General features: G+C 41.7%; 1 protein-coding gene across 22 annotated transcripts in view; it reads right to left on the bottom strand.

Annotated features, from left to right (window-relative positions):
• The window catches only part of LOC135201636 (phosphatidylinositol-binding clathrin assembly protein LAP-like), a 485,987-nt gene that overhangs the window by 194,891 nt on the left and 273,307 nt on the right, over window positions 1-17,789 (bottom strand). For 16 of the 22 annotated variants that reach the window (XM_064230716.1, XM_064230706.1, XM_064230712.1 and 13 more), the window contains 2 exons: window positions 15,419-15,596; window positions 14,678-14,719 (listed from right to left, as the gene is read on the bottom strand). In XM_064230716.1, coding sequence (XP_064086786.1) covers window positions 14,678-14,719; window positions 15,419-15,596 — 220 coding nt within the window. The remainder of the gene's footprint in view (window positions 1-14,677; window positions 14,720-15,418; window positions 15,597-17,789) is intronic. The other 6 variants (XM_064230715.1, XM_064230717.1, XM_064230718.1 and 3 more) reach the window with 3 other exon arrangements.

Here is a 17,789-nt window from a genome sequence, read left to right on the forward strand (position 1 = left end):
CCCCTGAACGAATCTTGTTAGCAATGTGGTCTGATTCTAATTCGCCCATAACAGCAAGGTTCTTGCCGTCTCGCAATGGGAAAATGAGTGGGTCCTTCCTTGTTTTCTTATGTACGAGTGCTCTGTCATACTGCCTGAATGTATCTACATTACTTTGTTGCGGACCTCGTCCGCAAATTTTAACAACCTCCCATGGATGGCGGTCAATTCCTTTCGATTTATATGCCGCTGTTTTTGTCGTGCTTTCAAAATGCCTGGTACTTCCTTTTCCCCTAGAATCGCTCCCCAACCTTGATCTGATGCGTCTGAAAAGCACTAGGTTGGGGCTCAGCCGAAGGAGAGATCTCCCTTCCACCATTGCAGGTCCTCCTATATTTCTTGTGTGATTCGGAACATAAAAGAGTCCGGAAATTTCTTTCTGTTCCAGTTCGCCCTGAGGAAGAACTGTAGATTCCTCACATGAAGTCTCCCTAGTGTCACAAACTGTTCTATTGAGGATAGCGTGCCCAAAAGACTCGCCCATTCCTTCGCAGAGCTTTCCTGAAGGACTAGAAATTTCTCTATCTTCTGTAGGCACGACTCCATTCTTTGTGGGGATGGAAAAGCCCGAAAACTCACTGAATCTATCCTCATCCCTAAATAGACTAGCTTCTGACAGGGGAGTAACTCCAACTTTTGTCTGTTTATTAAAATAAGAGTCCAATTCCTGAGTTAAAGTCAGAGTTTTCTGAAGGTCCTCTGTGCACCTCTCCTTTGTTTGTGGCCAGAGAAGCCAATCGTCCAAATAAAGGGACATCCTTATTCTGACTAGAGACGCCTTTCCATTTCGCAATGGGAGCTAGTACTCGAGTGAACACTTGTGGGGCGGTTGGCAGCCCGAAACACAGCACTCTGAACCGGTATATTTTGTTCTTAAAGACAAATTGCAGAAACTTCTATAAGTTTTGGTGTATTGGAATGCGAAAGTAGGTGTCCTCTATATCCATGTGAAGATCCTGTGTTGCCTTCTTTTGCAATTCTGAGGCAACTATCACTACTGTCTCCTCTGGAAGCAGGTGCTTCTTATCCAAAGCCAAATACAGTAAGGCAGACTTTTGAGTATGAGAAATTCCTTCAAATGTAAATGAACAGCAAAGTTCTCTCTTCTTCAGGATGCCTAATGAGAGGCTCCATCTCTAATACCCTTATCTAAACAGGAGATAACTCCCAAAACGTTTGCAAAGGCATCCTCGTCCAACATGGAACAATTCTTGAGTGTATGTCCCAAGGCTCCCACTGTTCAGTCCAGGAAACTTATCACTTTAAATACCCTAAAGATATTTTGAATTAGGTGATCCAATTTTGACGCTGTAAACATGATATTGTTATGTTACAATAAAGTTTCATACATACTTACCTGGCAGATATATACATAGCTAAGACTCCGTCGTCCCCGACAGAAATTCAAATTTCGCGCCACTCGCTACAGGTAGGTCAGGTGATCTACCGGCCTGCCCTGGGCGGCAGGACTAGGAACCATTCCCGTTTTCTATCATATTTTCTCTCTTCCACCTGTCTCCTGCGGGGAGGCTGGGTGGGCCATTAATCGTATATATCTGCCAGGTAAGTATGTATGAAACTTTATTGTAACATAATATCAAATTTTCATACAATCAAACTTACCTGTCGATCTATACATAGCTGATTGGCACCCTTTGGTGGAGGGTAAGAGACAGCTACTTATGGAATAGACAGGTAAACAACATATGTTGTAGGTATAAATAAAACCTTGGTTCCTACCTGATAGGTGGTAGACTTCGTGGGTGTTTGCCCAGTAGTCTGCATCACCTCAAGAAACTTTAGCGAGATATATGATCTATGGCCAAGAGTTCTAGTGGGTCTGCCAATGGGGTCTTATCCGCTTACTCGGCAGAGCCTGAAAGGACTTTGTCAATGGTGCTGATCCACTTATATGACAATACACCTTATGAAGGAGCATACAACCAATCCCGACCACCTGATCCTAACCACGTTAGAAATAAAGATTGTTCCGAGTTATCCCCCGAACTCTTCACAACAACCATAACTCAAAAAGCACAATACGCACACACACATAATTTTCCAAAAAAAAAAAATTTTATACTCATCTAATTAGATATCACAAGAGTTTCTTACTGAACAACAGAGACGGCCGCCGTGCAGCACCAAGTCCTTTTTGTTAGAAGAGACTAGAACATATCTAAAAGAAGGTAAGTATATACTTAAGGATTGGTGTTGGCTCCATACCCAGGATCGTATCCGCCGATACGAAAGGACCCAGAGAAAAACATTTCTCATAGGTCACACGAACGTCTTTCAAGTAATGAGATGCAAATTACCTGAAAGTTTGCAATCTCCCACCAAAATGGTCCGTATCTATGATGTTTTTAAAAGTGACCATATTCTTTTGAAACGAGAGAGACGTCGCTACTGCTCTCACTTCATGAGCTTTCACTCTTAACAGTCGGAACTCTTCGTCAGGACAGATCTTATGCCGCGGTCTGTAATGACGTTTCTCACAAAGAATGCAAGAGCATTCTTGACATCAGTCTTGTGGGGTCTTTTACCGCGCACCAAAGACCTTGCTAGAGCCTCCCATCTGGTGCTTTCTCTGAAGGTAGAATTTCAGAGCTCTTACAGGACATAGAGACCTCTCTGCTTCTCTGCCTACGAGACTCGATAAGCCTTTAACTTCGAATGACTTAGGCCAGGGATTCATGGGATTCTCGTTTTTAGCTAAAAACAGGGTTTTAAACGAGCAAATAGCTGAGTCTCCCTTGAATCCTACTTTATCCTGCAGAGCATGTAATTCACTAATTCTCTTTGCCGTAGCTAAAGATAATAGGAATAGGCATTTCCTGGTGATGTCTCGAAACGACGCCAGATGAGGAGGTTCGAACCTTTCGGATGACAGGAACTTGAGTACCACGTCTAGGTTCCAGTTAGGAGGGACCGGTTCCTTAGACTTTGAAGTCCCAAAGGACCTTATGAGATCGTGGAGATCCTTGTTATCTGCCAGATCTAATCCTCTATTCCTAAGACTGCCGAAGCATACTTCTGTATCCCTTTATTGTGGATACAGCTAGATGAGATTCTTCTCTCAGGAATAGAAGGAATCCGCAATTTCCGCTACAGAGGTAGTGGAGGAGGACAACTTCTTAGTTCTGCACCACCTTCTAAAAACCTCCCACTTGGACTGATATACTTGTCTAGTGGAGGTTCTGCGGGCTCTCGCGATCGCGCTTGCAGCTTTACAAGAAAACCCTCTCGCTCTGACGAGTCTTTCGATAGTCGAAAGGCAGTCAGAGCGAGAGCGGGGAGGTTTTGATGATACCTCTGGAAGTGTGGCTGTTTGAGAAGATCCATCCTTCTTGGGAGGGATCTGGGAAAATCTACGATCCACTCCACCACCTCCGTGAACCAGTCTTGAGCCGGCCAAAAGGGGCTATCAATGTCCTCCTCCGTCCCCTTTGAAAGCCACAAACTTTTTCAGCATTAGTCCCAGGATTTTGAACGGAGGAAAAGCGTAGACGTCTACGTGAGACCAGTCTAGCAGGAAGGCGTCTACCATCAGAGCTCTGGGGTCTTCCACGACCGAGCAAAAGACTGCCAGCCTTTTGGAGATGAACGTGGCGAAGAGATCCACATGAGGAGTCCCCCACAGAGACCAGAGATCTTGACACACATCTTCGTGTAGGGTCCACTCTGTGTGAAGGACCTGGTTCCTCCTGCTGAGCCTGTCCGCCCTCACATTCCTTTCTCCCTGAACGAACCTTGTAAGTAGGGAGATATTCCTCTGAGACGTCCAAAGTAAAAGATCTTTTGTAAGTTCGTAAAGGAACAAGGAGTGAGTCCCTCCTTGTTTCCGAATGTAGGCAAGTGCTGTGGTGTTGTCCACATTTACTTGAACTATTTTGTTCGAAACAAGAGGTTCTAGACTCTTCAGAGCCAGGTGTACGGCAAAGAGCTCTTTGCAGTTTATGTGCCAAGACACCTGTGCTGCTTCCCAGGTGCCTGACACTTCCTTCGAGCCTAATGTTGCTCCCCAACCTTTATCCGACGCGTCGGAGTACAACACTAGGTCTGGGTTCTGGAATTTTAGAGAGATTCCTTTGTTCTCCTTCAGAGGGGGCAACCACCATTCCAAGTGCGGTCTCATCTCCACTGGAATGGGAAAGGCGTCTGAAAGATGTCCGGTCTTCCAACTCCAAGACCTCTTGAGGAAGAATTGAAGCGGACGTAAATGAAGTCTTCCTAGTGGGAAGAACTGTTCGAGCGAGGAAAGGGTCCCTAGAAGGCTCAGCCATTCCCTCGCCGACGTCTGTTCCTTCCCTAAGAAGAGAGAGACTTTCTGCAAACCTTTTGCGATTCTCTCTTGCGAAGGAAATACTCGAAAACCCCGAGAATCCATCTGAATCCCCAGATAGACTAAGTTCTGTCTGGGGGTCAGCTGTGACTTCTCGAGGTTTACGAGTAATCCCAACGATCTGATCAGGTTTAATGTCAATGTAAGGTCCTCCAAGCACTGTCTCTCTGATCTGGCCCTGATGAGCCAGTCGTCCAGATACAGAGAGATATTTACACCTTTGAGGTGAAGAAACCTCGCCACATTCTTCATCAAGCTTGTGAAGACCTGAGGAGCTGTGGAAAGGCCAAAACACAAGGCTCTGAACTGAAAGATCCTTCCCCCCGTCATGAAACGGAGGTACTTCTTCGACGAAGGGTGGATCGGGACGTGAAAATAGGCGTCCTGGAGATCCAGAGACACCATCCAATCTCCTTGTCGCATTGACGCAAGAACTGAGGCAGAAGTCTCCATCGAGAACTTCCTCCTTCTGAACAAATTTGTTCAGAGAGCTGATGTCTAGTACTGGTCTCCAGCTCCCGAGGCTTTCGCAACCAGAAAAAAGGCGATTGTAAAATCCCCAGGGAGTTTTGATCCAGTACTAGTTCTATCGCTCTCTTGTCCCACATCTGATCCACCATCGATCGAAGAGTATCTCTCAGCACAGGATCCTTGTACTTGGCTGTTAGTTCCCGCGGTGTTGACGTTAGGGGAGGAGTGTCCAGGAAAGGGATACGATATCCCTTCCTTATTACAGACATTGATGAAGCGTCTGTGTTTATACGTGCCCAGGCCTCCACAAATCCCAGGAGCCTGGCACCTACTGGTGCTTGGAGGAGAGAAGCATCACTTTCCCTTTTTAAAGGGACGAAAGGCAGACCTACCTCTCTTCTCAGGAGCCTTCCTTCTTGCGGGAGCTCTGGAGGTCGGGCCACCTCGAAAGGGCTGAACTGATGTACTCGGTCCTTTCTTTTCCGTCGCAGTAGCAGGTTTCTTTTTCCTTGCTGACTGAGTAAGAAGGTCTTGAGTCGCCTTCTCAGTTAATGAACGAGAAATGTCCTTCACTAACTGAGAAGGGAACAAAAGTCTGACAATGGAGAGTACAGTAGCGCTGCCCTTTGAGAGTGGGAGACCGCTTTCGTCAAAAAGGCACTATAGACTGTCCTCTTCTTAAGAAGACCTGCTCCAAATAAAGAGGAGATCTCAATCGAGCCATCCTGTACCGCTTTGTCTATACAAGACAAAATACACAGAAGGACTTCTGGTTCGAGTCCTTCAGAATCATGGGCTTTCTTGGACATCACCCCAAGGGACCAATCTAAGAAGTTGAAAACTTCTAATACATGGAAGAGTCCCTTGAGGAGATGATCCAGTTCTGAAATGCCCCAAGTTATACGGGCAGAGTTCAAACTTTGTCTTCGTGAAGCGTCGACTAAGGTCGAAAAGTCCGCTTCTGTCGAAGACGGAAGAGAAATGCCCATATTCTCTCCCGTCTGATACCAAATGCCTCGTTTACCAGCTAGTCTCACTGGGGGCATGCAGAAGACCGTTCTGACCAACTCCTTCTTCGACTTCATCCATGAGTTTAAGGACTGAAGAGCCCTCTTCATCGAAATGGCGGGCTTCATTCTAAGAAAAGACGAAGACTTCTTCGTCTTTGCGCTCGAGAAAAAGAGCGCGCGGAGAAGGAGGAACGGCAGGGGTCAAGTCGTCTCCATACTCTTCTAGAAGCAAGGCTGTCAAAACTTTATAGTTCGATAGTCCTTCTCTTCCCTGATACTCGTCTTCCGAGTTTACTTCTAACTCGGGGTCTAGATGAGTCTCCGCTAACAAATCAGGACGTCTTTCCTCTGGGGGAGACAAACTCCTGATAGGAGAGGGACTAAGGGAATGATATTCCTTCCTCTTCAAAGCTTTAATAGAAGCTTCCTTCTTGGAAGGCGCCAACAGCCTAGGCTTCTCTCCATAAAAGGATGACGCCTCCCGCTTGGATGACGCTTCTCGTCCGCCAAGCGTCCTGGCTGACGCCTCCCGCTTGTCTGGCTGTTGATGTCTGGATGACGCCTCGCGCCTAGAAGACGCTTCGCTCTCAACTGGCGTCCTAACTGGCGCCAATACCTTGGTTGGAGCCTCGCGCTTATAGGACGCTTTGAATGACGCTTCACGCCTATAAGACGCCTCACGTCTATCTGGCGTTACGTTTCTGCCGTAAGGTTCCCTCGATCTCGATCTCGAAACCAAAGCCTCTGCGGTATGTTTGGAAGCTTCACGTCTGCATGACGCCTCTCGATTTGCAGGGGAGAGAGGACGAGTCTTCTTGATTGGAAGCGAAACGTCCTTGTTACGAGGAGGATCCCTCGCTAAAACTCCCACCAAAGAGGCTAGCTGTTCCTGCACCGCCATGAGAATCTTTCTGGAAGTTTCTCCCACGTCATCTTCAATCAGGGGAGAAGTAGCAGGAAAGCGTTCTGCTACGTCCACGTAGGGTGACACTGACGCCACCTTCGCCTTTTTAATAGACGAGGGAGCTTCATCTGAGAAGCGCTCCGGGCTCGAATCCAATTCAGGTTCTCTCAAATGCCGTTTCAGAGGCCTAGAGAGATCCGAATCCTTCCACCCTCGTTTAGGTGAGGGAGAGGGAGAGGATGAGAAACACTCACGCAGGACGCTTTTTCTAAAGCGTCCCTGAGCAGCCTGCATCAAACAGAGCCTGCTGAAGGGACGCCTGACCGTTGGGGATTCCCCACGACCTCCTTAAGGCTTTCGACTTTCCTTCTCCTCTGGGCATGGGAGCTTGGAAGAGGTCTAGGCCTGGGAGCATCGCAGGGACGATCAAACGCCCCCTCCACAACACTGGGAGAACTCACTTCACTGTACAGTTGACTTTCACTAGCCTTACCTTGTAAGTCCGCCATTTTGGACTTCATCTGATGAATCGTAGCCTTCAGATCTGCGATTTCCGAGGCCGATTCAGAAAGTAAAGCTTGTGAATTTGACATATAAGGAGAATCCAACTCATCAGGATTAGAAATAGGATCAATAAAAGGCTCAATAGGCCTTGTACTCACACCTTTCAAACGTCTAACCCTATCCCTCTCTAACTTCTTCAAATAAGAAGTTAAAGTCTTCCATTCTTCTGCATTTAATCCCTCACATTCATGACAGGTATTAGTAGAAGAACACTGAAACCCCCTACATTTACGACATACAGTGTGAGGATCAACCGAAGCCTTCGGTATCCTCACCCTGCAGCCTACATTCACACACATTCTCACACTCACATTTGAATCAGACATACTGAGAAAATTCCAAAAAGCAAGTCCAAAATCAGTCCACAGTAGCGAATGCCAAAAACACGATCCAGATACGTCACCAAAAAGCCGAGAAACGATGATCAAAGGATGAAATAAGAATCTAAGTCAGGAGGTAATAACAACAATGTTGATACCACCGGCGACAGAGAAAATATGATAGAAAACGGGAATGGTTCCTAGTCCTGCCGCCCAGGGCAGGCCGGTAGATCACCTGACCTACCTGTAGCGAGTGGCACGAAATCTGAATTTCTGTCGGGGACGACGGAGTCTTAGCTATGTATATATCTGACAGGTAAGTTGATTGTATGAAAATGATATTCGCTGAATTGAAAGCTGATGTTCTTGCCGAGTCAATAATACCAGAGAAGTCTCCCTGGGCGGAGGCAAAAACACCCAAAGAGAGAGTTTCTCTAGTTTCGTAATATAGATGTCTTCTCTCGTTTTAAGACGATGAGGGAAACTGAAGTTCACTTTGCCTTGATCCCTCTCATCCTCAAGCCAAAGGTTAATCTCCTTTAATGCCTTTCGAGGTGAAAAGGACAGCACTAGTTTAGTGCTGTTGAGTCTTCCTGTTTCTATTCCTGTTTGTCTCTCATGTAGGAAGACACTGGCGACGTGGGAATCACTGACAAGAACGAGTCAGAAAAATTTGCAACAAAGTAAAACAGTAAGGCTTTGTATGCAGTGAGAGACAACTCTTTATCCTCTTCTTCTCCTCCTTCCTCTTCTCCGGCTGAAGAAATGGGTGATAAGTTCTCTAGAGATTGAACCAGGGGCACCGCAGACTGAATAAGGCCCAAAATGCTGCCCAACTTGTTCTGGATGGTTGAAAAGGAGGGATTGGGGGCAGCCATCGCATGAGATCCTGTCGGTAAGACCAAAGCTGAAACTGATGACAAAGATTGCCTAAGAGCTTCATACTGGTCCAGCTGTGTGCCTGGTTGCATGGACACCTGTGGATGCTTGGGCGCAGATGAGAGATTGGGCGCTGATGGTCGACCAGGAGCCAAGGAACTCTCAGGTGCCAATGGCCGCTCTAGCGTGCGGGCAAACTGTGGTGCCAATGGGCGCTTGGGAGTCAGTGGGCTCTTCCCTGCCCCCAACGTCTCGAATTACTGTTGGTTCCATTGCTGTGCGGATGGGCACTCATACTCCAGACGAGGATTCTGTATCCCAGGAATCTTAAGGATTACAGGTGAGACTGGTGGGAGCATTACCTGTTCTTTAGCATTAGAAGTACGAACAGGTGCCGATGAATTCTCTGGAAGCTTACTCTTCCCCATACTCTTTACCTCCAAAAGTCTGCCAGAGGGAGAATTTTTAGACGACAACCCAGACTTAGAGGATATGAAATCCTCAAGCTACGATGTCCCTCTCCTGCTGGATCCTGAGAGAATCTCTCTGGAGAGTCCCAAAAACTACACAAAAGCCTGTTCTTTTTCGAAAGGCTAGCCTTTTTACAGGGGACTAGAGAGGGAGGGAGACACTTTACGAGCCCTCCTTTTCAATGGACAGGACTAGTCATAGGAACGCCACTGGCACCTGGGAGAGGACTCCCTGGAGCTGGAAGCATTCAACGAAAGCAGCACTCCTTTAGAGACGCCTTTCCAATGGCACCCTGTTGCAATCTGGGATTAACCCTCTTACGCCTAAGCCCTAAAAACCAAAATGTCTCCCATATGCCGAGGAGGGTTTAGAGTGAGCGCGGAAGCGGAAAAAATAATTTTTTTCAAAAAATCACAGCGCGCTTAGTTTTCAAGATTAAGAGTTCATTTTTGGCTCATTTTTTTTTTTGTCATTGCCTGAAGTTTAGTATGCTACCATCAGAAATGAAAAAAATATCATTATCATATATAAATAATGCGATATATGGTAGCGACAAAAAAAGAATTCATACATAATTGTATTCAAATCTAGCAGTGCAAAAAACGGTTAAAGCTAATGAGTTACTTTTTTTTTGTATTTTACACTAAATTGTGATCATTTTGATATATAACACATTGTAAAACGATCAAAGCAACACAGAAAAAATATTATCACAAAATGATGCATGAATTCGTAACGCACGGACGTAAAAAAATGTTTTTTTCAAAAATTCACCATAAATCTAAATATTGTTCTAGAGACTTCCAATTTGTTTCAAAATGAAGACAAATGATTGAATATTACGATACTTAGAATTGCAGTTTTCGACCATTTCGGATGAGTTAAAGTTGACCGAATGTCGAAATTTTTATATATTATTTTATATGCAAATATTGCAAAAATGAGAAAAGCTACAACCTTCAAATATTTTTGTTTGAATTCTTCATGAATTTGCGCACATTTTCATATATGACACTCTATAAAACGCCTAATATAAAAAGGAGCAAATATTAGGAGAATGCGACGTACGCATTTCGGAGATTTGCGGCCGCGAATCGGAGCGAGGAGGGAAAGTTTTTTTTTTAAATTCACCATAAATCTAAATATTGTGCTAGACACTTCAAATTTGTTTCAAAATGAAGATAAATTACTGTATATTACTAGATTGTAAGAGTTTTAGCTTACAATTGCATTTTTCAACTATTTTGGTGAGTCAAAGTTGACCCAACGTGGTTTTTTTCTATTTATCGTGATTTATATGCAAATATTTAGAAAAAGAGAAAAGCTACAACCTTCAATCATTTTTCGTTGTATTCTACATGAAATTGCACACATTTTCATATAAAAAACTTTATGTAACAGCTAATTTTAAATCGTGCAAACATTTCGACAATCGCACGAAAAAATTTCTGATTTTTTTCGGAAGAGTTATCGCGCGGACGTAAGGAAAATGTTTTTTATTTTTTCATAAATTCACCATAAATCGAAATATTGTGCTAGAGACTTCCAATTTGTTGCAAAATGAAGGTAAATGATTGAATATTACTAGAATATAAGAGTTTCAGCTTACAATTGCGTTTTTCGACCATTTCGGTAGTCAAAGTTGACCGAAGATTGAAATTTTTGCACTTATCGTTATTTATATGAAAATATTTCAAAACTGATAAAAGCTACAACCATGGATTGTTTTTAGTTGTATTGTGCATGAAATTGCCCACATTTCCATATATAAAACTTTATGTAACGGCTAATATAAAATGGTGCAAACATTAGGACAATCGCACGAAAAAATTTATCGGAAGAGTTACCGCGCAAACGTAAGGAAAAGGTTTTTTCATAAATTCACCATAAATAGAAATATTGTGCTAAAGACGTCCAATTTGTTGCAAAATGAAAGCAAATGATTGAATATTACTAGAATATAAGATTTTTAGCTTACAATTGCGTTTTTCGACCATTTCGGTAGAGTCAAAGTTGACCGAAAGTTGAAATTTTGGCACTTATCGTTATTTATATAAAAATATTTCAAAACTGATAAAAGCTACAATCATGAGTATTTTATTGATGTATTCTACATGAAATTGCGCACATTCTCATATATAATACTCCATGTAACGCATAATTTAAAACGGTGCAAAAATTATGTCAAAGTGACGAAATAATTTTTGAGATGTGTCACTGATACTTTCTGGTGCAATAAGAAAGAAATGCGCGCCTGCGTAACGATTGTAAACAAAACAATGCCTTGATCCGTGAACTCCCAGCATCCCCCAAGGAGCGTGATTCAAAAGTTTTCAGCTGGTAGGCCTATAAGTATTTTTCCGCGAATTTTTAAAAAAACTTTTTTGAGTCGACGTATAATACATCCAATCGGCATATGGGAGACATTTTGACTCGACGTTTAATACGTCCAATCGGCGTAAGATGGTTAATCGACACAATCGCCTGAGGGGGGGTGACTGCTCGTGGGCAGACCACACTGACCTCCCTTGGGCTAACAGTATGCCTCCTCCCAAGTTCTGGGGAGTTAGACAGGGAACTTTGCCTAGGAGAATCAGTGGGTCGAACAGTAGGGCCAGACGTCCCCGGTTTTCAGGGACAGTCCCCTTTTTCAATGAAATGTCCACGGAAATGTCCCTGGATTTCACTGTGACTGAAAGATCCAACACTGGAATACAGAAAAATAATTTTTTGACCAAACTATACATAGTTGCACACTGTACTGCTTGCACTGTACAGTGTATATTAACTAAGGAAATGATAAACAGCTTTGCACGGCATAATTTGCGAGATTACCTTCCAAGAACATAACCAAATTTCCTGCCAAACCTTTGCCAGTATAGTCATGCATGTACCTGACCAACTCCCTTCTTGCCTCCCTGTTGCCAATTGGTATGACTTTACCCTCCAAACTGGGGATAAGACTTACACATAATCGTGGAAATAAGTGAATTTAGTGTACCTATTTGTAACATATATACATAGAGTAATTTTATCATCATTGCATTACTATGGCAGCTAGAGTTGATGGAAACAGTTTGTAAAGGCATCAGCGTAGTGTCAAGCTCCACTGAATTGGCAACGATGCTCTTGCCCTCTCCCCGCCAGCAGCTACCCAGCCACCACCACTTTTGCCCTTGGATAATTTTAATAAACTGTTCAATCATTGGTAAGTAGTCATTAAATTTTAGCCTACCTTGATTTAATTTCAATAAAAGAAACTCAAGGTTTGTAGGGCCCTGAATAAGCATAAATAACAGTAAATATTGAGATACCACTTAGTGGCATCATGTTTTGGAGGTTTTTATGCCTCTGAGATGAAAATGTCCCTGGATTTTGTATCAGAAACCTGGTCACCTTGCCGAACAGCTACCTCCTACACAACACTCGCACTGGCACTCACTTCACCACTTACCTGGGCCGTTAGGGTTTTAACGGACGCTCCTAATTTATCCATTGCTTGAAGATTGAAAATTTTTTTATCTACATTTGCCTCTAAATTGGCCACAGCATCGGGTACGGGTGTGAGAGAGCCAAGATTAGGACTAGGATTGACAGGTTATGGGGAAGGTTCAGAAAGAGACAAGATATCATTAGACAATTCCTGACTAACTAAGCATTTAGCTTTAGCTCTAGAAGCCGCTTTCCTCTTTTTATCTCTATCTAACTTGTTCGTGTAGCTAGTCAAGCTTTCCCAAGTTCTCTTGTCCCAATTGATACATTCTCCACATGTTCATTCTGGCATACAAGTCTGCCCCCTGCAAGCTGTGCAAATTGAATATGGATCATTGCAAGTTTTAGCAATCCTAGTATTGCAGCCTTTACTTCAATACCTAATACCAGATGAGCTAGTGTCTGACATATTTGTAGACTAACCCAAAACTATACTAATTCCGTGCAAATTTTAACTATTTATCTGATTTCCTAAATACATAGCTAATATCACTGAAAAAAACGCTACCAATATTTATGAGTACTTCACCAAATACTAACTCCAACAATGAGCGACAGTAAAGAATTCCAAAAATTCTGCTGACTACTGAACTGTGTTAACAGTACCAGTCAGCGGATGTTGGTTCCTCACTCCCCGATAGTGGGCAAGCTGGCGGGGGGGGGGGCGGGGGGGGGGGGGGGGGGGGGGGGGGGCGGAGGGGGGGGGGGGGGAGACGACGACCTTACCCAAAGAAACTAGCGCTACCGCGAATTTCCAAAAAATTCTAGCTGCTGACTGTTTTAGAGACTATAGCTATGTAACTATACTTGGTAAGTTGCCTACATAAAAACAAAGGAGATATGGCATAATTTTCGCTGCCTTGAAGTTTGAAACAATATGAAGCTCAGGGTGGTGGTGCAATGAACTATTGGTGGCTGATTTAAAATCAAGCCAAACCATGGAAGTTTCTGGATCATAGAATGCCGATTTTAAGAGGTTCAACTGTATAATCTCTCCTGGGGCTGGCCATGAACACATTCATCTTCATGGGAACTTCCTGTTTGGGGAAGCAATGCTGTCCTTTCCAGCAAAAGGTGTAAAGATGAAAAAATCCTTATTAGTAGGGAGTTAAAGTTTCTTAACACTGCCTGCTCCTGGGAGAGAGGAATAGAATTTACCTATTAACGGCTTCTTACCCAACCAGTCCTGTTATAGCCCTGCAAATTGTGGGTCATTGTCAAATCTCAAATTTCCGACTTTCTAGTAATACTTGCAAGCATAAACAGCACAGAGACCTGACTAATCCACCAGAATTCAAAAAAATATCTGTAATGAGAAGGACCATGGCGCACAACATGGAACCCGTAACTCACCTGGTTATGGGAGGGAGGATATAACATCTCATTTCATTCACCAGAATAGTGGTAATTACAACTGAGACTTGTTTCCACCAATGGAAAGCTCAATAATTTCATTAGGAAAGCATTGGGGTATATGACTCATGTGAGCATTGGGGTAAATGACTCATGTGATCAGAGACTAGGGAGAACATAATATTCATAAGGCATCCTGAAGCTATTTTTACTTTTCCCACTCCTGAGTCCAGCAGTTTCTGATGAAATCCTCTGTTATCCCATTGCCTATCATAAAACATGTCCACAGTGTTGTTGACCTGACAAGGTCAACATAAAAGGATGGACATTACCATGTCTTTCAAAAGAATTTAATGCTATCACTGATTGCTATTTTGCAAAGTGGAATCAGTCAACAACCAGTAGGAAAACTTTCTAGTGGTTTATGCAAGCCAGCTAAGCATCTTACATAAATGTCAGGATGTCAATTTTGAACAAAGCCACAAGTGTGGGCTCATAAGTATGAGAGTTAAATGTTAAAAGAGAAAGAAGTGAAAAACATTACACTTGCCAGAAAGCAACTTTGCTTTCCTACAAAATCATCTTCATGAGTAGTAAGGAAACAAAAACTTCACCCATAGGAAACCAGGTCTATACATACAAGGAAAAGGCATTGATTTTATAATTTTATAAGATTTAACAATCTGCTAAACACAACCAGAAATAGAAAAAGATAAAACAATAACTGAGTTGAAGAAAAAAAAAAGTTTAAATAACAAAATTAGCACATCTAGGAATACACAGCTTATTGCTGACAACTACACATACTTAAAGAGAAGTTTTTACCTACTTGGAAGCCATAATCCATGGAGGAGCTTGGGATCATCACTACCTTTTGAGCCAGGAATAAAGTGTTTAGGATTAAAATAGACCAAGGATGTGGGCAAATGTAAAAGATGGCTTTGTTGCAAAAAACTCAAATTTCACCATAGAAAAAGTAGGAAGAGCAAAATTTTAGCTGTACTGGTGCTTATACTATTTAGCAATTCAATGTCTTAAATGTATTAACCCAAGAATTTTACTGCTGAACAATCTGCTTTAGTAATTCTAATCAGGAAAGTAACTTTATTGTATGAGATCTATAACAAAAATTATTTACTGATAAGAACATATTTCTCATTAAATGCACCAATACATAATGATAAAATTTCAGCTCAAAATCGTGAAACTCTTTCCCAATGCCAATGCTAATGCCCAACCTTCAAGTGTTATCAATGTAATCATAATCTTTTAAATTCTTGTGTGATAGAGCAAACTATCAGTATGCCAACTTTCAGTAACACCCATGAAAATGTTCATTGATATAGGTTAGCTTATTGGCAAAGCGCTACAGCTTTTTCACCTATATATTGGTAATCATGATCAACTGAAAGTCTTTGAAAAAAGATCTCAGTTTCCATAAGTGAATTAATAAAGCAAACATTTCTGAAATTACTTTAATAACTAATAATGAAAAGAGTAACCCTGAATATTTGAAAAAAAGACTGACTTTCATTTACCATTTACCAATATAATAATATCTACATCCTACCTTTAACTTCTCGTACATTGCTTCCTCCTCTGCCAGTACAGCTCTCTTGATGTTCTCATCCAATGATGACTCCTCCCCGGTAGCTATCGTATCCCCCATCCGTCCATTGCTGCTCGCAGTACCAAAGGAAACACTAGTCGAGTTGAGGGCTGACACAGCACTCTTGATATTCACTTTACTAAGGTTTGGTAGGGTTATGAATGAATCAAGGATAATGTTCAAGGAAGGATGTGAAATGTGTTCAACGAATTAAAATGAAGGACCATACAGGGATGCAAGCAATATATGATAAAGAGGTAATGATGAAGGTATTGTAATGATGAAGGTATTGTAAAAGACAGGAAATGGAAATTGACATCATCCCAAGAATGATTATGGAATACATGTTGTCATTGTTAATGTCAAAAGTATTATTGGAACATCATGCGCACAAAAAATATTCATACAAAATACATAATTTCAATTGTTAGTCAGGAGAAATAAGATGATCTCAGGCATATTGGGGAAATGAATTTCAAAAGATGTTTTAAGGTAATGTATAGCATGATGATAAATCAAGAAAGAGTATGTTACAGTATTGTGAGGAAGGAACAGTCATGTTACAAGATAGGAAAGACAGTAGTTAGTAGTGCATTACAAACCATGAAGCACAAGAAAATACCACACCATTAGTATAAATAAAATTTCAATTGCCAAAGCAAATTATGATCAGTAATCACCAATATATTTTGATAAAATTTTATATTTACGTATAAATACACACATTGTCATCCATCACCAATAACCCAAGCAAAAGATAAAAGACCATTTTCAATACATTAAGAAATACAGCAAAATAAGCAGGAATATCATAATTAGTCAGGATGTAAATGATTTAATGGGATTAGAAAGGAAAGGATGTTTGGGAAAAGGAAGAAAAAGAAAAAAAATGAAAGGGAAAATTAATAACTTATAAAGTAAAATCATAACCCACTTGACCTCCCTATGAATCTCCAATGACCTCACTCACTAGAAAAACAATTACATAGGTGTCTACATAAAACTGGTAAATAATAATAATAATAATAAAAATAATAATAATAATAATAATAATAATAATAATAATAATAAGATAATATAATAATATAATAATAATACTAATCCAGATCTTGTTTTTTCATGGCTTTGGCTTTGTAAAGTTGTGTTTCATATCTCTTCTTGCATAATGAACAGCTTGAGTTCCAGCGACTTCATACAGTTGTTGAAATGTACTTCTGTTGTAATGTTGCTGTGGGTACATGATGAACCAAACAAAAACTTCTTTCAGTTTTCTTCTGACGATTGAAAAAGAAACCCACAAATTCAATTTGTAACTTGTTTACTTCTAAGTATTTACATTAAGTTTTACTCCACACTCGAGTACTTTCAGGCCCTTCTGTGGCCCATTCTCAAGAGATGTTTGGGATGTTAGCCTGGGTCAAGGCCCAGCAGTCTTCTGGAACTTCTTCTCGTTGTGCTGTCATTTATGCGATGGCTGTTCTGGTTTTCTTGAGAGTTGCCAATCCCCTCTTGTCGCTCTGATATCCTGAGCTGATGGTCAATGGGATTCACCCTTGTGGTAAGGGTGTGGTCACCGAAAGTCTGTTGGGCAGGAAACCTAATCTCCAGGTCAGCAGGGTCAATCTTAGCTTCTTTTAATATCAAAGCTCGGCTTATGGGATCTTCTGAGGTAAAACCTTTGTTTCCTTCAATTACTTTGATCTCTCTGATAAGCGCACCTTCTACTACCCTCCTGTGACTAATTTTGTTGCTTTTGTATATAAGCCTACTGTTTTTGAAATCCATCCTATGGTCATTTTCCCAACAATGTCTAGCTATAGCACCCCCTGAGAGTTAAGCTGTACTGCCCTTCTATGTTCTTGGACTCTAGTCCTTATTCCCCTACCTGATTCCCCCACATATCTGTCTCCACAATTATTGCAATTGATTATGTATACCCCCGCTACATCATCTGTATTACTGTTCTTCTCCTTCCAATTTTATTTTTACATACTTTGTTTTTTAAAGTATTATCAAATGTATATACAAATTTATATTGACTTTCTTTCATTTTTGAAGTGATTTGTTTCATTTTAGGCATAAAAGGGAGGGCAACTATTTTCTTGTTTTCTTTATTCCATGTACTCTCTACATTCGCTCTGTAAAATATTTTTCTAGCTTTGTTGAGTGCCCTTTTCTGAACCATTCCGGGTATGCTAATGCATCGAAGCTTTTTATCGATGTAATTTATTTCTTGCTCTATCTTACAAGGGTCACACGTTCTCATTGCCCTAAGAAATAAACCTGTTAGAACCCCTATTTTTATATCATGACTATGAAAAGAGAAGAAATG

The sequence above is a fragment of the Macrobrachium nipponense genome, chromosome 28 (genome assembly GCF_015104395.2).
Source record: "Macrobrachium nipponense isolate FS-2020 chromosome 28, ASM1510439v2, whole genome shotgun sequence".
In the NCBI taxonomy this organism is placed as follows: domain Eukaryota; kingdom Metazoa; phylum Arthropoda; class Malacostraca; order Decapoda; family Palaemonidae; genus Macrobrachium; species Macrobrachium nipponense.